At 39.3% G+C, this 25215-nt stretch overlaps 2 protein-coding genes across 4 annotated transcripts in view; both read right to left on the bottom strand.

Moving 5' to 3' along the window:
- The window catches only part of ksr1b (kinase suppressor of ras 1b), a 38595-nt gene extending 32186 nt beyond the window's left edge, over window positions 1-6409 (bottom strand). Inside the window, exon 1 of one of the 3 annotated variants that reach the window (XM_058413518.1) lies at window positions 5925-6409. In XM_058413518.1, coding sequence (XP_058269501.1) covers window positions 5925-6119 — 195 coding nt within the window. In that variant the 5' untranslated portion in view covers window positions 6120-6409. The remainder of the gene's footprint in view (window positions 1-5924) is intronic. The other 2 variants (XM_058413514.1, XM_058413515.1) reach the window with 2 other exon arrangements.
- Window positions 6410-13609: 7200 nt separating this feature from the next.
- Window positions 13610-25071, bottom strand: wsb1 (WD repeat and SOCS box containing 1). Its single transcript, XM_058412861.1, has 9 exons — window positions 24700-25071; window positions 23600-23768; window positions 21717-21988; window positions 20386-20517; window positions 19867-19967; window positions 17091-17263; window positions 16877-16990; window positions 16141-16248; window positions 13610-15531 (listed from the first exon to the last, which is right to left on the bottom strand). Exons 1-9 carry the CDS (start codon window positions 24737-24739, stop codon window positions 15369-15371), a joined length of 1272 nt encoding a protein of 423 aa, XP_058268844.1. The 5' UTR covers window positions 24740-25071; the 3' UTR covers window positions 13610-15368.
- Between the last annotated feature and the right edge of the window lie 144 nt (window positions 25072-25215).

Raw genomic sequence — 25215 nt, 5'->3', positions numbered from 1 at the left:
AAAAAACCACATGGGGATTTCCTGAAACTAACAGTTGATCTAGAGGCTCCGTGCTCCTCTACCTGATTGGCCTTTTCCACCAACGATACACTGTAAAAGTATCTTGAGTAGCGCTTTGCATTCACATGATCACTCTATACAGATTGCGTTCAGGCCAAACACCACATCCACATTATTATTTATTCAAATGCATAAATACCACCATCACCCCCTTTCTCGCTGGTGATAGACTAAAGGACTGTGATGCATGGGATCATACAATAAAGCGCTTTCAAGGCTTTATTACGGCAACTGGGTTTTCTAAGGGAACGTATACCTGCGTATCACAGATACGAGTCTTTTTTTGGAACTTGACCTTAAGATAGTTTAACACCTACACATCATAGGGGTTTTGCCCAATGCTACAGGTAAACAGGATTTACAGGGCTAGAAAACACATTTCCTCTCCGAGTCACAAAGGCTCACTTGAACATTTTTCTCATTTGCAAATTCTGCTCTGGGCTAAAATGTTTTCCAGTTTCACAGATTAAACCGATACATTTATTAAAGCGAATGCAAAAATTTATCTGTAGTCTACTCCAGCTATCTGCTTCAACCGATATGTATGAACAAGTGAACTTACTTAAACAAAGTGAATAGAAGATTCATTCATTCAGAACTCAAATGAACGGAAGATTTTTGATCAGAGTTTGTGATCATTTAATTACTGTAAAAGTTGTAGTCCTGCATCTAAGAACAGTGCACAAAATCCTTATGGACATGTGTAGGCTCAATAATTACGTATTAATAATTACGTTTATTAATACGTAATAATTACGTATTAATAAACTTAATTAAGTTGGTTTGTCTAAAGATAAAAGAAGATTTAGAAATGTGATCAAACTGCAATTCGACTCAGATGCAGCACCATGCTACTGTTTAAAGCACTCTGGATTGCAAGAATCCCCTACAGGTCTTGTGTGTTACACTATGTTACAAGAGTTTTTTAAACCATTAAAACATGTATACGTAAAGATGAGTTAAACAATAAAAACAATGGACACGTCCATCTTAGATGAACTTGAATGAACGTATCTTACATGAACAGTACATGTACAACTGAGCCAAGACCATAAACACATTAACATGTCAGAGACAAATTATATAGACATTTAGAAAAATTAAACCTCCCCTGTCAAAACCACAAGATAACACAACCATAAACTGTAACATGCATAATTAAATCAAGATTAAGATGAACTTTGTGACACTTGTCTAACCTATATTAGATTGCAAAGCAAACCAGATACAGACATCAGATAATCGCATTTGTAGGCCATCTGACATATCAACCCCCACTCATTACAACTGTAACAGGAACAGACACATACAATGACGTCGTTTGATGCAGCAGTACGAATGCCCCAACACAGTGAGTTAATCCTAAGATATTATGATATGGAACTTACTGGCAGACAGCTTTATCTTTAGATAAACACTTTATCCTGGTTTCGGGTCACAGTAAATCCAGAGCCTTTCCCAGGGACTCTGGGCACAGGACAGGAATACACCCCAGACGGTATGCCAGCCTATTACAGGGAATCATGTACACACACTCAATCACACTGACGTAAAAGCAGAGCCAATCCAGTAATTGCTATATATTTGAAGAGAACCGAAGCATCCAGTGAAAACACACTCAAACACATGGAGAACACTTAAAATGCGATATGATCTATAATATAAAGATAGAGGTCATATTTGTTATTTTGCATATCTCTGACAGAATATTATATATTGTGGTATATAACAAGCCTATTAGTATTTGTTAGCTAGTGAACAGGCTGGTTTCTGTGAATAACAAATCTATGCACACTGTGAACAACACTCCTTAACTTTTTTTTTCCCACGACAGTGACTTATTACAATTAATCCACATGCCTCAGTAATACACCCTGGATCATGCAGGCAATGCCCACATCCTTTGTTTCTTTACAGATTATATAAATGATATACATTTCTGGCCAATTGACTTCCAACACACCTAGGTGTAAAGTTCAGATGCCTGCTGAAGGCCTGGTTAACTGGGTTATGTGTGATGGATCAGGGGTGGAATTGACCTCTGCAGGATAGTAGACCTGTAGAAATAACCTACTGCAATATCCATGAGAACACAAGTCAGTCAGCGTAACTGACAGAGTAAGTGTAGCAAAGTTCTATAGCTTTGTTCTTTAAGCAGAGAACTTAACAGAGAATTGACCGATTTATTAAGTTAATTCAAGAGGCCATGATAAATAAAATGCATAAGAATCATATCTAGGCAATACTTTTATCAGAACCTTTATTCTGGTCGATTTATCTATATCTATTTGTGAGAGGTTAGGCCTAACAGAAACACATTAACACAATCATTTTCATCAACAAGAAGTTGCCAAACTGCTCAAAATCATACGAAAGGCTCTAGTACTCAGAGATCAAGACTGTTTAAGATGTTTCAAGAACCGATTTATAATCACATTTCTGGCAACCTACATCAGAATAGAACTGAATCATGAGATCCACAGATTGCTATCACTCTATTATGCCATCATTAAATTTGTACTATAGTATCTCTGAACTTAATAATCACACCCATTTATTTCTCAGCTGTCGTATTAGTTATTCACACCTTTTTCTGTGTGTAGCATCTAGCTCAGAGACGTAAGAGGAAGTGCAAGAACACTGGCACATCTGAGATCCTTCCTGAGACTTTCTTTTGCCAACCATGCTCATTTCTTCGCTAATTATATCCATCTCCAAACTGCAGAGACGCACACTTGATATATACAGCACAGGAAGTGCAAAGTACAGAACATAGAGTGCAATGATCATATAGATGGTGCTTGTCTTTCACTCTGAATTAAAAATAATTTCTGAAAATGATAGTGAGCAGAAAAAGTACTTGAGCTTATTCGTGACAAGAGAGTGAGAGAGTGCGAGAGAGCGCAAGAGGGAGGGAGGGAGAGAGAGCGCGAGAGTGAGAGAGCGAGGAATACGTCATGATGCTACCCTCCACTTGAAGGGGGGGGGGTCCAAAAAAACAAAAATCCACTTTCTAAAACAAAAATATGACAAACCCCACAGGCACTCGGATAGGATGGTGCGGATGGAATTAACATTTTTGTAACCAGCCTTTGAAGAATCTGAAAGGAGCTACAGTGGGAGTAAAAACTCAGCTCACAATTCACAACAGGAACATTTATAAATCTTTCTTCCCTAAAAATATCCCCCAAGCACATGAATGTGATCCAAATTCCTTTCAGAAAGCAGAAGACCATAAACAACATTAAGCAGATCTAATGTCCTTTTTTCTTCCCCCTCATTAAAGAAAGAACACATGTAAACTAAGAGCGCATCTGTAAACGTGTATGTGCAGTTTTTGAGCACACAATGTTGAAGATCCTGCAGCTTCAGGCTCTGCTTTCATGTTCAGGTAACATTCACACAGTGTCACAATCTACCTGTGTCTCATTAGAAATAGTACACAGTCTCAACTGACACCGGCTTCTCTTGTTTAAAGAGGTAATTAAGTACAGGCCCTCTGCTGCTCCGTATAGTACACCGGTGCTCTGAATTACAACTAGTGGTTATAAATAACAGCAATAAGATTTGCATATTTATATGAGAATACTTTACATGAACAAACATTGGCAAAATGAAATGCATCACTAAATTTGCAGAGACAGTCTGACTACATTAAAGCCCTCCGGTTTTACAGGTTTCTAGGATGTCACTCGGCTGTAATTTGTATGCTTTTAAGGAGGTACGTTAACGCACCGCTTTTAGAAAAGGTAGATAAAACATCACACATCTGATAACAGAAACCAGGAAAGAGTCCAAACACTTTTTCCTCTATCGTGCCATCAATGGAAAGTTAATAGTAAGATTAAAACCAGAAAGACAAAGTAAATAAAAAAACTTAAATAAACACAATCATACAAATACATATGTTTATGTTATTTTTATAATATTTTTAAATAAATGATCTGTAGTCCCGCTGAGTACATTTGCAGCTTTAGAGACTGACACGGGCATGAAAAGGATGGCTTGTCAGCCTCAGTCACTTTGTGCTATACATATTTCGGTACCAAAATGTTAGAATAAATGTTTGTTTGTGACGTTAAAGACGCATATAATTGTACTGACATATTTCTGAAACAGAATTTTTGGACATTAAATAATTTTGCCTAAGTATGGATCTGAAATAAAATAATATTTCCCTGCCTGGACATGTTTGATGAAATCATCAAAATTTCTAAGTTATGAGATGAACATTATAATAAACATGAGAACTATAAGCAATTAATCTGGATTAATCTAAGGGAAATAATCTAGTTGTCTTTAAATATATAAACAAAGCTAGCTCTTTATGTTCGTAGGTATTTCAAATGTTGTTTAACTTTATTATGAATATTATGGTCCTTATCCATGAAATGAAATAACAAACTGGGGAATTGAATTCAACATGGATGTCAGCCATAACCTATCAGGGAATTATAATATAATAAGAATTCCTAGCCACAGGACACAGCAACAACCCAGTTGTATATTGCTCATCAGTAAACCTCCATTAAAACACTGATTCTCTCTCTCACACGCCACGTAACCTAAACACACCTAACAATGTTGTAGATTTGTCACCTGGGAAGCCAAGTGACTCGTGGCATGAGGTGGGGGACAACCTGGACAGGGTGCCAACCCATCATGAGACACAGTCTCATGCACACGACTGAGAGATGTCAATCACCCCTTCACGCAAACATTTGGAGTGGGGGAGGAAACTCCTGATGTATTGGGAGATCATGCAAACTGCCCACACACAGGGCAGAGGTGGGACTCAACCCCCACCCCTGGAGGTGTGAGACAAATGTGTTAACCACTAAGCCACTATGTCCTACCAGATGTATCCTTATCACTATATTTGTTTCTCCATACCCCCCCCATACCCCCATTTGTTTGTTACACCTGTTGCACCTGTGTTGTTTTCTTCGTGTTTCTTAGTTTTCATGTTTGCATCGGTTTGTATTACCCATCTTTCAAAGACTAACTGAAGCATCTAATAACATGCAAGTTTGTGTGTGTGTGAGTGACTGAGTGAGTGTGTGAGTGAGTGTGTATGTGCGTGTGTGAGTGAGTGAGTGAGTGAGTGTGTGAGTGAGTCAGTATGTGCGTGTGAGTGAGTGAGCGAGTGTATGAGAGTATGTGTGAGTAAGTGTGAGAGTGAGTGAGTGAGCGAGTGTGTGAGAGTATGTGTGAGTGAGTGTGAGAGTGAGTGAGTGAGCATGTGTGTGTGTGTGAGTGAGCGAGTGTGTAAGAGTGTGTGAGTGAGTGTGAGAGTGAGTGAGTGAGCATGTGTGTGTGAGTGAGTGAGCGAGTGTGTGAGTATGTGAGTGTGAGAGTGAGTGAGTGAGCGAGTGTGTGAGTGAGCGAGTGTGTGAGAGTATGTGTGAGTGTGAGAGTGAGTGAGCGAGTGTGAGTATGTGTGAGTGTGAGAGTGAGTGAGTGAGCGAGTGTGTGAGTGAGCGAGTGTGTGAGAGTATGTGTGAGTGTGAGAGTGAGTGAGTGAGCGAGTGTGTGAGAGTATGTGTGAGTGTGAGAGTGAGTGAGCGAGTGTGTGAGTATGTGTGAGTGTGAGAGTGAGTGAGTGAGCGAGTGTGTGAGAGTATGTGTGTGAGAGTGAGTGAGCGAGTGTGTGAGTGAGTGTGAGAGTGAGTGAGTGAGCGAGCGAGCGTGTGAGTGAGTGAGTGAGTGAGTCAATATGTGCGTGCGTGAGTGAGTCAGTATGTGCGTGCGTGTGTGTGCGTGAGTGAGTCAGTATGTGCGTGTGCGTGCGTGTGTGCGTGCGTGAGTGAGTCAGTATGTGCGTGTGCGTGCGTGTGTGAGTGAGTGAGTGAGTGAGAGATCACCTCCAGGGTGCGGATCTCGTGCTGGGTCAGGTCGTTGGACGCGGCGCACTTGGTCCTGAGTCCCTGTAAATTGGAGATGGTGATGTCGATGATGTTTTGGAGAAGTTGGCACTGCTGAAGGGCTGATGTGTCCGCGCTGTTCCCCTCCACCTGTTCATCCCGAGTGGCCACCATGTTCCCGTCTTCACCATCCATTCCTCAGCATTGGCACTTTTCTGGAAGGCTGTAGCCGTACCGCCGACTCGAATGTTACCGCAAACACATGTTTAAACATCTACAGTGCTACCTCAGGGCAGTAAACAACCTGCAGCAAAAACGCCCCACTGGATAAAACTGTCAGTTTGTAGGGGTCAGTAAACGGCCATCAGACTAACACCCAAATTGAGTTGTTTTAACAAGTCCTACTGTCCGTTCGTTCACTCGTGAACCCTCTTCGGCTTTGCCGAGCGTCTCGCGGAGTTTTTTTTTTCCCCTTTCCTCTCTTGTCAGACATTGGTAGCATCCGTGAGGCGCGGTGCATTGTGTGAAATGAAGTTCTTCACAGCATGACTGAATAACGCAACATCAGATAAGATCAGGGTGTGCACTACTTAAGCAGTGTCTGGCAGATTTAATTATAACTTTAACCTACACAAAGAAGACGGAGAGTTTTTAGGGCGTCTGCTCAACAATTTCAGTAGATAAAACCAAAAATATGGCTTCCAAACCCTGTAAGAATGACACTCACTTTATGAACACAACATGCCATCAGTCACTGAGTAATTATTTATTAATCATAAAGTAAAAGCAGCATTAACAAACTCAAAGGTAAAGCTCCTGTCTGTGTGGACCCTTGGCTCTAAATAATAATAATAATAATAATAATAATAATAATAAAGCCCACTGACTTCCATACAAATAAAGACTTTTCTGTCAATCATGTTGCTTGTCATTTGTAGGTGTTTTGGGGACATAGCTAGTCGGAGACAACACAAAACAGAGGAGCTGTAATTGTTTTTAATGTTTTGCCCCTTATCAGCTAGCTTTATCTAACTTCCAAGTCAGCCAGTTGCAGCTCATCCACTGGGAGAGTTGGGACACAACCCAATCATATCTCATATATAGTCTTTATTCACTACCCTGTACATACTCAACTTAGTTGATTTACTAGTTACCTCTTCTGAGTGAGTTTTGCTATTTAACATACACTATATTGCCAAAAGTATTCGCTCACCTGCCTTGACTCGCATATGAACTTAAGTGACATCCCATTCCTAATCCATAGGGTTCAATATGACGTCGGTCCACCCTTTGCAGCTATAACAGCTTCAACTCTTCTGGGAAGGCTGTCCACAAGGTTTAGGAGAGTGTTTATGGGAATTTTTGACCATTCTTCCAGAAGCGCATTTGTGAGGTCACACACTGATGTTGGACGAGAAGGTCTGGCTCTCAGTCTCCGCTCTAATTCATCCCAAAGGTGTTCTATCGGGTTGAGGTCAGGACTCTGTGCAGGCCAGTCAAGTTCATCCACACCAGACTCTGTCATCCATGTCTTTATGGACCTTGCTTTGTGCACTGGTGCACAGTCATGTTGGAAGAGGAAGAGGCCAGCTCCAAACTGTTCCCACAAAATTGGGAGCATGGAATTGTCCAAAATGTCTTGGTATGCTGAAGCATTCAGAGTTCCTTTCACTGGAACTAAGGGGCCAAGCCCAGCTCCTGAAAAACAACCCCACACCATAATCCCCCCTCCACCAAACTTTACACTTGGCACAATGCAGTCAGACAAGTACCGTTCTCCTGGCAACCGCCAAACCCAGACTCGTCCATCAGATTGCCAGATGGAGAAGCACGATTTGTCACTCCAGAGAACGTGTCTCCACTGCTCTAGAGTCCAGTGGCGGCGTGTTTTACACCACTGCATCCGACGCTTTGCGTTGCACTTGGTGATGTATGACTTGGATGCAGCTGCTCGGCCATGGAAACCCATTCCATGAAGCTCTCTGCGCACTGTTCTTGAGCTAATCTGAAGGCCACATGAAGTTTGTATTGGGATGGGTGAGCGAATACTTTTGCAATATAGTGTATATACCATGCTCCCTGCACCTTTTAGGTCAATAGCGTTATTGTTTCCACCTAGTGGTCAATATGTGAACTGCAAGCACTCATAGAGCTCCATTAGGGGCAGGACTCACGCTGCCCCATGCTTACGCTATAAACTTTATGATCATGAGTGGAGATGATGTGGCAATGGCGATGAGAACAGCATTAAACTGAATATATACTATTATCTAACTAGCTACATAATTAACTTTTTGGCTATTATTTTGAGCCAAAACAAGGCAACCTACTTACCCTAATTCATGTTTAATTAAATTCCAATAAGGTGCATTTGGTTTACTTTTAAAGTGCATAATCTCCAACAATGCCATTTAAATTATACTTAAATGTACACTGTATTGTGTGTTTTCAGGTAAAAGGTGCGTACTGAAAATACAAAACATGTATCCTCAGTAGTCCCACCACAGAGCCAAGGAAGCCACAAGGCAGCCAGAGTGGCAGAGAAAATTAAAGAGCATGTTGCTGAGAACACCATTACCACACACACACACACACACACACACAATTATGAAGTTTAAAGCAAAAATATTTTGCCAGCTGTCTCTGTGGACGCTGTTCTGATGTGGGTTGATTGCACAAGATACAGTGCAGTGCAGATAAAAAGAAATATATTTTAAAAAATGTTATGTATTTTATTGTTTGAAAGATTATTGTTCAAAACCTAGCATTTTTAAATAGCTCCTAATGCATCACCCAGAGTAGCCTAGAAAGGTTCAATCTAACCATTTGCTAACCCTAAAAGTGTTATAAAAAGCCCTGGAAAGTTTTAGCAGAGTATTAATCTGTCAGAGAGGGTTCTCATTAGAATCCCTTTAGGATGTTCTCTAAAGAAATATTAAAGATCCATTCTTTCTATGAATATTTAATAAGTATTAATAATGAAAAAGACAAGATGTGGCACGCTTGCATTTTAAATAAAACTATTGGATAGAGTGTGTTTCATAAGTACATTCTAAAGTAGTTGTTAAAGTAAAGAAACTAAGTAAAAAAATAAATAAATAAAATAAAAATCTGGATAAATCAGCATGCAGAGATCACTTTACACTTTTAATCACTTTTAATCTGTAAGTATACACTTTTCTGTGATTGTGGTTTATGTACATCCGTTTGTCAGTTTGGTGTCAATTCTTCTATATCTTTCATATCTTACTGGCAGTTTTGTCAAACTCTCTCTCTCTCTCTCTATCTCTCTCTCTCTATCTCTATCTCTCTCATTGACTCACACTTTTCCCATGATGTCATCAGTGCTGCCATGCAAGCATCAAGGGAACAAATAAAGTGTACTCACTACTCTATTTGTGTGTGTGTGTTTCTAGGTGCTGCTTTCTGTTCACTTCTAAACACAAAAACAGTGTTTCATATGTTCCATACCCCTGATATGCTGCCTACCTATGATAAGTATTGTTATTTGTTGAAATCTTAATGATTTCAGGATTTATTTTCCGATATGACACTAAACTAAAGGGTTTGTAGTGAGCATTACATGATAGTTATAAACAGTTTGCAGAAACCTGTTTGGGAAGAGAGGACCATGATGAAGCAGTAGTGCTTGCATGAGAGCCAGGCTTGCTGTAGCAGGCTTAGCAGCTTTCCCACGGGAGCATCATCCTTACTTAAGCAACTTGCCTGGAGCAAAGTAAAGGACAGGTTTCGTCCTGCAGAGACTGTGAAAGCAGGCAGAGGGAAAGGTTTCCTGCATGTGGGTTTAATGCACAGTCATTCCTAGGACTGTTATGGTTGTAGTGTAATAAAGAAAAGTGTGACACAATGGTAGGGATTCTTACCTTGACTCCTGTAGGCAAGACACCTCTACACAGCCAATCCAGCTTGATGAGACACATCAGATGCCAAGCTTAGTAAGAGACATAATACAAGCAAGCATGAAGGGAAAAAAGTTCAAAACCCTCATAACAGTAAAATCTGCCTTGAATGCAGATTAATATATATATAAATATATATTATATTTTATATATATATATATATATATATATATATATATATATATATATATATATATATATATATATATATTGATATGCAGGGCATTCAAGGCAGATTTTACTGTTATGAGGGTTTTGAACTTTTTTCCCTTCATGCTTGCATATATATATATATACTTTAATTGAGCAACGGTGCTTTTTTACATTTAATAAAACATGTTCACTTTATAACAGTCATCAAAATATTGGTCTATGTTCACTTTCTCACATTAACCCAATGACATTTGACCTTGAGTGGCAAGTGGCTGATGGAGCAGGATCCTGTAGTCTGTCCAGCTCTCTTACCTCATATCTGTACCTTCAAACAGATCAGGTTCCATACCTTCAAATTTCAGCTAACACTACCATCAACACTATCATACTCATCATCTGACTGACTGAGCCAAGTCTCTGCTGTAACTCAGTGTAAATTCTCCATATACATGAACTGCATTACTTGGAGTCCTGCATTTGCTGCCTTCAGATCGCCACTGGATTGCTGATTATTATGCCTTTGAACATTGCTGATAAACGAGAAAAGAGGCTCTTGTGGTTTCAGCATAGCATATAACCTCTAACTTCACACAGGAACAGCACAAATATAGCACCAACCAAGTAATTAGCACCAGAATCACAAAAGTATGTTACAAATATCTCTGCAAAACCACATTTAATGTGCTGTCCACAGAAATGTGGACTGTTGTTTTAAATAAATTGTGATATGTTCTACTCATTCAAGCTTCATCCTATTTAAGGTTACTTCAGGTTATCTTTCATCAGAAGTAGCAACATGTGGATTTTATCTGATGAATAGATACATGCTATTGACAAAATTGACTAGCAAAGAGATGAAAGTTTATCTTGAACATCCATACTGGTGAAATAAATTAATACTGCACATAAGATTTACATTGAAAGCAAACAGCTGTTGGGTGAACGCTCTTAAAACCAACAGCTGATTGTTTTATTATTGTGAAAGTGGCGCCCCTTGCTGGACATCACACACACACACACACACACACACACACACACACACACACACACACACACACACACTGTGTTGATATACAGAATGTGTAGCAGTATGTACATTACAGTTTATTCCAATTTCTTATATATCTTATATAATCTTATATATCACCTATTCTATTAAGTTATATGTATTTTTTTTTTTAGATTTTGATTTAGGATCAGTTGATAATCACTGACAGTGTCAGGGGAAAAAAATAACTTTTATTTTGTAGTTTTATAGTGAATTTTGTGCTTTCTGAGAGAGTGTACTGACATTACAGGAAATGGCTCTGTAGTCCACAGTAACAGCAGTTAGAAAACAGGAAGTGTGAACAATTGAAGGAAACCCAAGGAAAATCAAGAATTGTGGATTTTTTTTCCCCATGTCTGCATTACAGAATGTATCATAGAAATGTAATTTTGTGCCAGAAGTCTTCATGTTAGGGACTCACTGGAAGAACACTTTAACAACTGTCATCGATCCATTTTCTGAACAACTTATCCTACACAGGCCCACATGGAAACTGAACACTGATTATCTTGTGGAATCAGGGCACAAGGCAGAGAACACTCTGGACAGGGTGCCAAACTACGCAGGGCACACCCAATACAGACAGTTTAGAGATGCCAATCAGCATATACCTCATGTCTTCACACTGTGGGAGGAGACCAGTGTACCCAGAAGAAACCCCTAAAGCACAGGGAGAGCATGCAAACTCCATGTGGAGGCAAGAATTAAACTACCCCCTGGAAAAGTGAAGCAAATGTGCTAATCACTAAACAACCCTGATGATGATGGCATAAGGTGATGAAATATTCTGGAATATTATGCTTCAGTATGTGACCTGCCCTTAGATCATCCAGACATGCAAGTTATGACAACAATCTCCAAGCTGATAAGAAGCTATTCAGTGTGCAACCTGTCTTTTCACAGGTACCTTTGACAATTAGACAGACAGATAGATTCTTTATTGTTCAACAAAATTGTCTCTCCTTGTGGTGTTAAAAAAGTGAATGACAAAAAATGAAGAATAAAAATAAATAAAAAGTAGTACAAATATTGAACTACCTGAGCAGATGGGACTGTTCAATTGAGAGCTAAAGAAATAGCAGCTAGTTATTGCACTAAACAGTATTGCACATATGAATAATGTGATCTGACAAGCTTACACACTTTTAAATATAGATTTATGTAACCTTAAAAATAGAATTCGAAATAACCAGCTGAATATGTACACTATATTGCCAAAAGTTTTGGGGCACCCCTCTAAAACATTGAATTCAGGTGTTGTTTTTCAGGGGTTGGGTTTGGCCCCTTAGGTACAGTGAAAGTAACTCTTAATGCTTCAGAATACTGACATTTTGGACAGTTTTATGCTCCCTACGTTGTGGGAAGAGTTTGGGGATGACCCCTTCCTGTTCCAGCATGACTGCACACCAGTGCACAAAGCAAGGTCCATAAACACATGGTTGAGTGAGTTTGGTGTGAAGGAACTTCGCAGAGTCCTGACCTCAACCCAATAGAACACCTTCGGGATAAATTAGAGCTGGGACTGCGAGCCATTCCAAAACAGTGACATCTGCCTTTACATGAACATGAATTTAATATGGAGTCGGCCTGTCCTTTTCATTTATAACAGCTTCAACCCTTCTGGGAAGGCCTCTAGAAGCGCATTTGTGTGGTCAGGCACTGATGCTGAATGAGAAGGCCTGGCTCACATCATTTGGTACATTCATTTATTGATGTTAAAGATTTTCATATTTTCAGTGAAGAAATTAAACACTGCTGAAAAAGACTAAAAGCAAGTGAGAAGGAAAGGCAGATTTTTACTGACATAAAATATAGTTAAACAACATATTTCTACTGTTTCTACTTATCTGGTGCCTGAACTTAATTATGTACATATATTATTTTAACAACAATGAAATTTAGTTTAAACTTTTACAATACACTTACATTTTTAAGACAAAATAGTCCATTGTAGTATGTAGGTACAGTATGTATCATTGTCCAACAACCTTGCAGAAGGCCTACATTTGAAAAAAAAAAAATGAAAGGAAAGAGTAAATGTGTAATGTGATCTAAAAGGAGCTAGATAAATAAACAAATAACAGAAAAAATAGTTTCAACCAGTTTTACAAGATCACTCTAAATTTTCCACTCTGAGTTAATCAGCAATGACATCAAGCAATATTCAATCTTCCTTTTTTTTTGTGCATGTGCTTTAGAAACACAATCTTACCCACACACTGTGCCAGCTACATCAGCTGATACTGTCGTCAGTGCTGTGCTGGGTTTAATGTCATCTGCAGTTTTTAATCTTTAACCTAACAGCGTTAGAAGCAGGTCAATAATAAACCAGATGGTCTCATGAAAACACCCACAATAAATCTTCAGTGCTGGAGGTCACATTTAACAAAGAAAACACTATAGTTTGAGTAGACCCTGCTTGTGAGCTAGAGGGGTGCGTGTGCGAGTGTGAGAGAGATCCTCATCTGGGCCCCTCTGCAAAGCAGCTGAGCTGTGGAATATCTCAGTGCTGCTCATGCACACACATTGCTAACCCTAGCATTGTAGACAACAATGAAACAGACTTATTTGAAAACAAGCCTTTATTTCAACTACAAAACACAAAAATATACAAAACCAAAACCATACATTCTTATAACGACTCCAGTTGCTTTTATTGTATACTATATGTTTGAAATGTAGAATGGAAAGCAATGTATTAGAGAAATTTGCTACCTTATGCAATTATAACTGACAATACAGGTGACTTATCAGAGTGCTGATGAAGTTATTCCACACACACACAGACAGAACAAGCAACTAGGGCTCAACAGAAGGCTTCAAGTTTTAGCCAGAAATAGATGAGAGAAGAAAAACAAAACTAATACTGAGTGCCAAAAATACATTAAAGAACCCTAGGGGATCTTTGGCATCGGCTCCAATGGTTACAACAAGCAGTTTATTGCTAAGATTCATTGTCTGCACATTGACAGAAAAAGGTGACAAATGCAACCATTGCTTATACATTGAGCATATACCTCTCCCTGCTTCTCCTTAATCAGCTATCATCAGCTAGAACAGGCAGAATTATACATTAGAGTACAAGAGAGTTTCACCTCTAACTGTTAAACTGCATGTAAATAACCGAGCCTTCAGCAGATGTTACTCGAGCCAACTTAGGAGGTAGATCTACTCTGATAGCAGAAGCCTGACAGAAGATTAAACATGGGGTGATGTAGGCGTGCTGTTCGACAACCAACAAGCACCACATATATAAATATATAATAAATATAGGTTACCCGCCAACCTTACAGAAGTGTCCGTTTGGACGAGAGGGAACATTTGGGGTTATTTGCTGGCGAATACCCGATAACCACCTCTACTGTCATATAACCAGCTCAGAGTCCAGCCGCCGTCTCTGGAGTTTTCACAGCATTAGCATTTTACATGTATAAAAACACAATCTTACATTCTTAGATTGAGCAGAGAAAGAAGGAAAAAAAAACAAAAAAAAAACAGGAAAGCAAATTTAGATATCATATATATATATATATATACACACAAACATTTACACTCACAAAACATTTCTTTACAAATGTCTGTACAGAAAAAATAAACAATATGAAAAAGAAAATGAATTTCATCACTACATTGTCAGGGTTATGGAGGTTGAGAAAAAGGCTGTTGTTACTGAGGCAGTGTCTGGGTGTGGACAAAGAGCACTAGGGATTTCTGCTGCTATCGAGGCACACTAAGGGGAGGCACTGCCTAGATCCCTGATCTCCTAAAATATTCTCAAACATACAGCACACACACCACTGTGCATGGTGAAGTAGTATGAAACTCTTTCAGTTGAACACTCTTCCTCCATTCCCTTCTCCAAATCACTGCTGATATTCCTTAACACCACTTTAGGTCAGCTAACATTCGCTCGCGTCTCTTGTAAGACGACATTACAGCTGTCTCATTCTTAAAAGTTGCACCATAAGTTTTTGCACAAGACTTTGTGCCAGAAAGAAAAAAAAAAAAAAAAAAGTGACACTGACGATAAGGCTGTCTAAAGGCCACTAGCTGATATGGGTGAAAGAGCAAATGAGAAGGCTTAGGTTTTAGTGTGCAAAAAAAATGGTACTGACAGGGAATGTGCAAGCAGCTTTATAACACTTTATAAAAAATTACTTAAACAGTGATCTCATTAAGTACAGCTTAGGGCCTCTTAACAGAAAAGTCACTGCCTTTCCCTCCATCTAAAAAAATTTTTTGTCCTCAATCCCTCCCCAGACCAAATTTTCATGCAAAGGCTGTTTTACTGATTTAACAGTGTGCCGCTATGTGCCTTCTGGGTTAGAAGCTCCTGTAGGCCAAGTAGTCTTGCATGCATTGAGGGATAGACAGTGCGTAGACTTTTTGTGTAGATAGTACTCTCCGCAGGGTCATGCGACACAAGTGCTGCAGGCTGGCGACACTGCGTGGGCACTCCCAGAAATGAACACTGCCATCACGTGAACTAAGAAAGACAAAAATGGACAGATTGATCATTAAAACCAATATGTACTTATTTAGGAAACCTACATTTATGTAAGACTTTAATTACAGATAACAGCCCTTGTTTGAGACTAAATGGGACTCTAATAATTACTAGTATCGTAGGTTCAGTTACAAATAAAGTGATCATGACATGGAGATTTCTTCATTCTGAATTGTGACAAACACTGAATTCACATGACTGCTTCTGCAAAGAGCCTGCAGGCAAAGCTTACCAAACCTGCATAAACAAACTACCATTTCAGCATAACCAGTTCAACATTCAAATTCTGTCTCTAAAAAAAATTATAGTAGCAAGCAGCACATTTAAACAGGACACACACACCTAATGTGTAAATATACACACACACGTCTTTTTTTTTAATCACATATCAAGCTTCATTATTAACTAGAACATGTTAAGGTACAAAATGTGAAAGATATCTGCCTCAGTAAAAATAACTCCCATCAAGACATTGGTTAAGGCTATCTGTTCTATAAAAACACACTGAAATAACACTGATTATTCACCGGATATCTTAAAGTAAAACACTTGAATGAGAAAAGTAACCACTGCAGAGTATAAACTCACCCAGCAGCTAGAACACTTCCATCTGTGGAGAAGGCACAGCAGAGGCCATTAGTGAGTGAGGCGATGGCCTGGGGAGATTTCTCATCGATGCTCCAAAACCGCACCAACCTGACCAACAGAAACAGCAGATTAGAGCTAAAATAAAAGCTAACTTATCACGCAGGTCACTACAGTACCGGTAACTTATCCCTGATCAGAGAATAAAAGTATACAGTGAGGGGAAACTTCTTTGCATCAGAATATGATGCTGGACTATTTATTTCTTATTATATTATATTATATATATTTCTATTATATGTAATTCTTCATCTGTATGCATGCTTTTTACAATAAATGTATTAACATTCTCTGCTTTGAATTCTGCAGATATCTGTCCAGAGAGACATGCTGTATAAAGAACATTTTACAGAAACATTTCACAAACTAACACACCCATCCTCTGAGCAAGAACTGAACTGCAATCACCACCCAGAATGCCACTCCCTCAGCAACCCCCGCCCCTACGGCCAGCCAATAACAAGCTGAGGAAGAGCAACGCCGAGTGGAATGTAGACACTTCATGATTAATAGCAGTCATTTGAGAAGCATGTGATCTCTCCAAGGAGAGGCCCAAAACACACACCACCACCACAAACCCTCCACTTATAGCAAATGGTTATTCAGTGCTTCAGAACTTTGAGTTCAGACAGAGGTTTATGTCAAAACCTTTACAAATAAGTCTGAATATAAAATTTACCTGTCATCAGTGATGCTGGCAATATGGCGGCCATCATGACAGAAGGCCACAGAGCGAACCCAGCGGTCATTTGCTCCCCCAGCAAATATGGGAGAAGGAGGAGGGAAAAGGTGCCTGCATTGGAAAACAAGGAGAAACATGAACAGCTATTATAAGCAGGGGAGAATAAAATTATGATAGGAGAAAAAGAACAGTATTTTATAATAACCCTTACCCCAATTCAAGCAGTACAGTTGCCGTGTGTGGATCCCACACTATGACACGGGTGTCATAGGAGGCTGTGGCTAGCAAGGCTCCATCAGGAGAGAACTCGCAGGACACCACATCATTATGGTGGCCCTCCAGCTTACGAATCAAAGTGTACTTATCCATGTCCCACAGGAACACCTGTAAGGTAAGACAGAAACTGGTTATAGCCCAGTGCCCCTGCACTGACGAATACAGCATTTACACAACCCAATTAGCAGACAAAGACACACCATTAAGGTCAAATTAAGACAAGATATGCTCAGTGTCATTTTTAACATTACACAGTACAGTAAACAAAAAGAAAAAAGTTAGCACATGCCATACAAACAGCAAGGCATTGTTAAACTCACAGGACAGTGATAACTGTCTATAATTTTAACTGCTAGAATTTCCATATTACACAATATTAAATAATGTATAATTTCTATCAATATAAAACAAATCTTCTAAAATCTACTTAAAATGCAAGTGTTGAATTGTTCAATAATCAATCAATCAATCAATCTTGAATAGTAATACACTAGAAGTTACATTACAATATATTTCAGTTGAATTACCGAACAAAAATTTTTTAAATGACTAAAGAAAGTGTTAAAAAAATATATACAAACAAGTAGTAACTTAAGGTAACATAATGTTACTCCACTGGTATCCCCTTTCAGAGTTTTAGTTCACTTTACAATAGGCTCGCACCGCGCCGGCGGAGGCCTACGAGGAGAGACAGATACTGCAAGAGAAGAGAACATTTGATGGCCAAAAGGTTGACGCTTTTGGCAAAAAACATACAGCAGCATACAGCATGATTATTACAAACTCATCAAAATTTGCCATGTGCTTCTCAACAGATTGCTTTACTCCAGAACAATGTCCCCGTTCATGTTTCTGGCCAAATTAGATACTTTATTTACATTATTATTATTTTATTTACTTTTTTTTGTGAAGACATTGTTAGAAGCATTTTATTAGCTGAGATTAAGTTTTGAAGGCATTGCTCTTGAGCAAAAGGGTACATTTGCATTACAATAGCCAGTGTCCAAACTATAGCTGAAAGTACTGAGTTAGTGTGGGTTGCACAAACAGTTCAGATTTTTTCTTCACTCCATAAATTTTCCACCCCCTTACACAGCACCATGAGATGAAAGGGCTCCAGTGTCCAAGATTCGGGCCTGTATTTTAAAATTTTAAGCACAGCCTGACATGCAGCTGGAAGAGCCAGAACTGTTAAGCTTTAGCAGCAGGGTCCGTCTGGCGGCAAAGGAGCTTCTGGCAACAAGCATGTTACACAGCAGTACTCCATCACTTCTACATCTGCTGCCTGAATGGCTTGGGTATAGTACGGTCAGCAACCATTAGCAAGAAATTACATGACAAGACTCCAGGCTCCAACGTTTTTATTCAAAACAAAATATTTGCACGCAGCTTTACAAGCAAAATTGAGCCGATATTAAAATCTGATATTGTCTATATTCAAATTTAAGGGTAAATCAATCCCACAAGGACAAACATTACCAAACAACACACAGCCCATCAAGGCAACAAGAGCCCTTTCATTCTTCACAGATGCCAACAGTACACTATAACCTGCACCACTAGCTAATATTAAAGGGTCTGAATTTGATTTCCCAAAGCACACCAGCAGAGGTCTGCATTGGCCCACAAGTCTGCAAGCATAGGAGATAGGGAACTAATGTGTGGCTGTTAATGATGATGATGATGATTTAAGCTCTACTGTCCAGAATCCTACACATATAGCAAGACAAATGAAGATCTGCTCAAGCTGACAGAGGAGGACTTAAAAAGGAGGGACACGTGAGGGCAACGAAGATACTACAAATTAATAAAAATTAAAATGTGGTAGAAGGAATAGCGTTTGGGGGAAGGGGGGTTTCTACCATATAAACCAACTCTTGTTGGATAAACTGAAGAATACAATTCAAGGGAGCATTAACTGCAACAGCAGATGTAGACAGACATGGAGCAACACCTACGTACAGGAAGCCCCTGCAGCCAGGAGCACGGAGGCCCCTGGGGCGTGGGCACGGGCACATGAGCGTCCAGCAGGGGGCGCGATGGCAGCCGTGCCCCGCATACATCCCCTCAATACCACTCACACACAGAGCTCTGCCTCCACCTGGGACAGGGAAAGCAAGACACTTATAGACACACACAACTGCATGGTACAACGACTGCAGTCTGCTCATGGGAGCTGAGCTAGCCTAGCACTCAAAGGCTAGAAGCATTTGAGATGTTGTGGGCAGCACATTAGTCATGTGTTAAACTGCCACCTAATGAAGGATTAGCAATGCCGTAGAGGCTCATCAGGCTAGATCCATAAGTGCAGTCGGAAAAGGTAGTAAATTGTTGGATGAAGAGATAGCAAATTGAGTAGTATACCATTTAAGTATTATAGAAATGGAAAAATAATCCTTCCCAAGACATTTTTACACCGATAGCTGTAGGGATGGCTTTCTAGAAAAATACACACTAAGGCCATTATGACGCCATGGCATTTCTGCATTCAGTATGCTCAATATACACACAACAAAAAAAAACAAGACAGTAGCATCAAATATAAAACTACAGGCATGGCTGTAAGAGCAGAACATGACACCGAGCATTTTGTGCAGATTCACTTTAAAATTTCATTTGATTTGATTGGTCATTCAACTAGTTACAAGCAATAATACTCAAAACACACAGTGCATCCAGTCAGAAAGTAGAATGGATTTTGAAGTACATACCGCTTTGCCAGCACCCACAGAGCACAGCACTGAGGAGTCTGGAGAGAAGGCACTGCAGTACACCCAGTTTTGATGTCCACGCAGCACTTTCATCATGTTACCTACAGCAGAAAACCCAAACATGCATCAAACACTGTGGGCTGACATGGTAATGTGTTAGGTATACATACACCATGACTGAAAATCTGAAGAATAGCCTGTGTATTTATGGCTTTCCTTTATTACCATATCATGCAGATTCTGAGAAAAAAACTTCAATATGCTTAATGAAAATGTTTATGTGAACAGTGGGTCACATGGTGTTTTCAGTTAGAGTAGTTTGGCAAGCTTAAACTTGTTCCACCTCCTTCTTCCAAAACAGCAAAAAGTGTTTATGAAATGCACATTATGTGTGCGTGCAGATGAATTTCTGCAAGAGGAAGAAAACCTGCACATTCCAAGTGAGGCAATAGCTTTCAAGGACTTCCAGGCACACTGCCTGAACCTCTGTATTTTTAGATTAACAAGATGTCATCTCACCATCGTCCTTGAGGTCCCACACACGCAATGTCTTGTCTCTGGAAGCAGACACCAGCACAAGACTGCCGTCTGGAGCAAACGTCAGGTCCCGCACAATGTCTGTGTGATCCATTAGATTCAACAAAAGTTTTCCTGCGCAGATCAAACAAATGACCATTAGAAGAAAAATGAGGTGAAGAGACACTGTTAACTGTTGGCACTCTTACTCAAGCATTGTTTACGGCACAAAGTCCACATCAATTGATTTCTCCTACAGAGAAACCTTTAAAACGACACTTTAAGCACACAGAATTGAAGAATGTCATAGGAGCCCCCTTCAAGACTGACATTAAGGGAAAGCATTGTTACTGGAGATTACTACTATAAACCTTCCTCTGCAAAGACTGATATACAGCACTCATTAGCTGAAAAATGCCTGTTGACACACCCAAGCCTTTTTTCCCCCCCAAGGTATAAAAGTCAATAGCCTAGATGGATATGGTAATGGTGCCTAAAACATGTCAAGCTAATTCACATTAAAGCCCTACAAATCGGCATCAGCTTAAGAAATAGCGACTATTCACCGCTTGACAACACTACAAAAGTGTCAGTATCAAGTTAAAATAACAGTTCCTAGTAATTTTCTCTGGTCAAACAGTATCAGGTTTCTGAAACGTGTCACGATAAATCCCTGTACAAAAACATACTACATTCAAAGAGAACGGAAGCCTGAGATAAGGAAGTATAAGCAGTGGCTCTTCAGGGCAGTGCCTTTCTGGCAAGAGAGAAGGAGAAGTTGGTGTCTTTTATAGCAATAACTGGCAGTCACTCAGAAATACCCAAAACAACCAATAGAAGTGAGGGACGTGGTCCTCCTCCTCTTCACATATTTCCGCACCAACCAATGAAACCACTGTTCAACTGGCAGGCAATTAATAACCACCTCTGTGAACATTCCACTTCTGTGAGCCATCGCCTCCCTTTGCACACATGGCACAGAAGGTACACACACAATGTGGAATGTAAAATTCACTGAAACTCACTAAAATGCCACGTACAACAGAGGCCTAGAGGTGGAAATAATCCTGAAGTGTACAGAAAAGGACTGCTAAAATTCACAATAAAATGTTCTTGCTTTCCACTAGGGGAAAAACAAAGAGTACAAGCAGGCATTGTGGAGCAGTCAGGGAGATAATAACAATCTCACTTCACATCTGCTAAACAGGGCTCGGGTAATGCTATAAATATTGTTGGACAGCAAATGACGTGGGAGGAAACAGCCTTTTAGAGATAGGCCTTTGTTTTTGGAGATCCACCAACAATTATTCAGTTTACGAGTGGAAAATTCTCACCTGTATAGACGTCCCATATCTTGATACGGCCGTTGTTGAGGCCGGTAGCCAGCAGCAACTGGTCTTGGCCAAATTTAAAACGGTGCCACTCAATATTCACACAGCGGCTCTGTTTTTCAGGAACAGAGGAGCCGAATGCTAGTCCCCAAACGATGTCACCACAGTCGATGGTGTGCTCTCGAGGCTCACCAGGCACCTGGGCACTGTCGCTACCTTGCCGAGACAAACGCCTGGGTCCCGCGCCATTCAGCCACTCCTCCTTCCTCACGGAGCTGGGATAGAAAAGTTAGGAATAAGACAGAAAATTACTATTTGCAATGATAAGGATGTCATATGCTCCATTTAATAATGGACTTTCTAAACAGTATGAGAAGAGATTTAACTAAAAGCATACAAGATCATTTTTAGGCAAGTTGATAAATACGCATTTGTATGCTAAAATAAGCAAACGTACAGAAAAGAGACTGCATTTTCATTAAAAACAAACAAAAAATGATAGTTATTTACTTAAACATTCCAAGAAATACATTCTATGTATTTTTGCAAACTGGGTGTTTGGCTCGTTTTCTTCAGCTTTATAATAAAGAAGCAGATTCATAGATCTGTTCTGAATTCACTAATGAAATTTAAAATATCAGACTGAACAAGGAACTCTTTTTCCTCTGTCTAGATCACAAATAGATCAGGATTCACAAATACCACAAGGAGCTATTGTGCCGAGAAATGGGAAAGCAGTACCAAAAAAACAAAAAACAAAAACAGTTAATGATATACCATGTGTCTGGCAGCCAGTAGCAAAAAAGCAGCCTGTTTACCTCTTTACTGAGAATATTCACACTCTGGCCTAATAAGTGTAATAGTAACAACAACAATAAAAAGTCTGGTGATTAAAATTCTCCATGTTGTGGCTGGAGAGCTTTCCAGCTGTTGCAAAATATAGTACAGAGCCACCCACAAGACTGTAGTCTTATAACCCAGATAAAATATATTGGACTTGTGACATATATAAACCCCTGTACATTAATATGTAATACATTAACTTTTTAAACAGACATTTTATAGCCCTTCGAGTACTTTTCCAAAACATTTATGGCATATACTGAAAGGATGGGTTTTTTTTGTTTTTTGTTTTTTTACTGATAAGTTACTCCTTGTTAAATATGTACAGAAATCCATTGTGTGTTAATGCTTTTAGAAAAACTGCAACACTCAACAAGAAACAATACACAGAAGGCTGAATAACCGGAATTATGGTGCGAAGCATGCTTACTTAATCACTCCCATACTGATTAAACATACTGCTGGCTCTATTTAGATGTGAAACTGCTAGATTAATTCAAAACAATGACTATATTCCACACGAGAAAGGGCCTATAGTTTATGGAGCCAAGACAAAAAGCTTAAAAGTAGCTAAAATACAATGCCTAGTGTTTCTCAGTCTAAGATGTCTTTAAAAAAAATTAAAAATAAAAAGAGTGAAAGGAATAGATATTTAGGAGAGGATTCTGGTAGGAGAAATTTTTTTAATGTTCTCTCAGAATGCCTCTAGTAACAGACCGTAGTAATGGATGACATTCTGGGCAATTTTGAGTCTAAAACAGCTACTGCTTTAATGCAAGCGCCCAAGTGTAACGAGCCAAGGAAAACTACACACTCACACACACCACCCCATTTTCGTGTCTGTAAGGTTGGTTACAATTTAATAATAATCAATAGATTGCTAAATTCTCAACACAACCTGTCACCTTTCCTCAACATACAGAAGAAAAACAGGACGCATAAACTCATGTTGAAGTCAATAAGAAGACACAACTGGTCACCATTTCTTAATACATCTGTGAAAAATAAATAAATAAATAAAAACCAGCATGAATAATACTCACAAACTGCTTCTGCATTTTGACCATGGTAAGAGCCGTACAATGCGGTGTCCTTGAGACCACGCAAAATAGGAGCCATCAGGAGCAAAAGCTACAGTCCATGTCTCCCGTCCAGACTTCTGGTCAAACGGAGCCACAGGAGCTAAAAGCTCTCCAATGAACTTAGCTTTAGCTACAAAGACAAAAAATAAGCATCAATGTGGAAAAATAATCCTGTACTATTTACCACATCTCTGGGACTACAACTGGGTCCTGAATCAGATCCCCCCCCCCCTATTATTATCTGGATTAAAGCTTGAGGACCTGATAATAACCATCATAAAAACACACACAGAGAGAGAGAGAGAGACAGACAGAATTGTGTTTCAATTACAAAAGAAAGGCTAAGTCACACTTCCTCCAGCTGAAATATTATTAATATAAATCATGCTTCCTTTTATTGTTAGTACATGTAATGTAATATGTAAAACAGTTTCCGGGTTGAAAGCTGGCTATGGGGAAATTTGATAATTATGTTTGAGGGGGAGAAAAAACAAAACAAACAAACAACTAAATCGAAATTATGGATCATCAGATAGGGAAGATAAGACATCAGACACGTTTATTGAAGTTAATGATTATCACACTTCTTCCGGTGTGGGATAAACAAACTGCTGAGAGGTTCAACCCTGAGCAGCTATCAGACATGTGCTTGTGCTAATCTAACTTTAATTAAATAAAATTAAAGTTAAAAATAATGTTTATAAAAATAGCTTTATGGTCAGCATCAGAAACTCTGGATAGTCTCGGTAAACAAATAATATATTATATTATATTATATATATATATATATATATATATATATATATATATATATATATATATATATATAGATAGATAGATAGATAGATAGATAGATGAGAGAGAGAGAGATTTAACTTTTTAACTGAAAATAAACGAAATTATAGTGATGATAAAAGTTGTTAAATCATCATTAGTGAGTGTTTTCCGGAGAGGAGTTGTCTAACACACAAGCCCCTTCCCCCATCCGCACCTCAGAGTACAGCCACGCAAGGTTAATACAAACATTATAACAAAAAAAAAAAACAGTTTTATATACTCACCTATTTCATTTTCGTTGACAAAATCTGGGAAGCTTGCCATCTAAATAGAAACACGATTCTTTACACGACGCCTCTTAGATGAACGAGATCGTGTGTGGTGAAAGACGCCTTATGAAACCCTCTCAGTGGGCTGGAATGCGCGAGCTAGCTCCGAACAAGGCTAACTCTGAACACACACCTTACTTCACACTATATATAGGAAAATATATGTAATATAAATCTTCAGACTAGTTACACTCCCCGTGTCGCAAACTCGCGCGTGAAACGCGAACACAAATTAAGAAAAAGTCGAAACCGTACACCCTATGTGAAGACTCTCCTTTCTCTCAGCGCTATAACACGGTACGCTTGTACACACTGGATTATAATGGCCGCTGGACCTGTACGTCAGCACACACGTTCGCAGACTGCTGACTCCGCCCAATAGTTTGTTCGAGGGCACGCTCACCACCTGTGATTGGTCAGAATTCCCTGAACGTGAATAGACGCACGTATCGAGGCGACGGGCATTTTCCC

The sequence above is a fragment of the Hemibagrus wyckioides genome, linkage group LG17 (assembly GCF_019097595.1).
Source record: "Hemibagrus wyckioides isolate EC202008001 linkage group LG17, SWU_Hwy_1.0, whole genome shotgun sequence".
In the NCBI taxonomy this organism is placed as follows: domain Eukaryota; kingdom Metazoa; phylum Chordata; class Actinopteri; order Siluriformes; family Bagridae; genus Hemibagrus; species Hemibagrus wyckioides.
The sequence above is the reverse complement of the archived record's forward strand: the minus strand, read 5'-3'. Positions and strand labels throughout refer to the sequence as shown.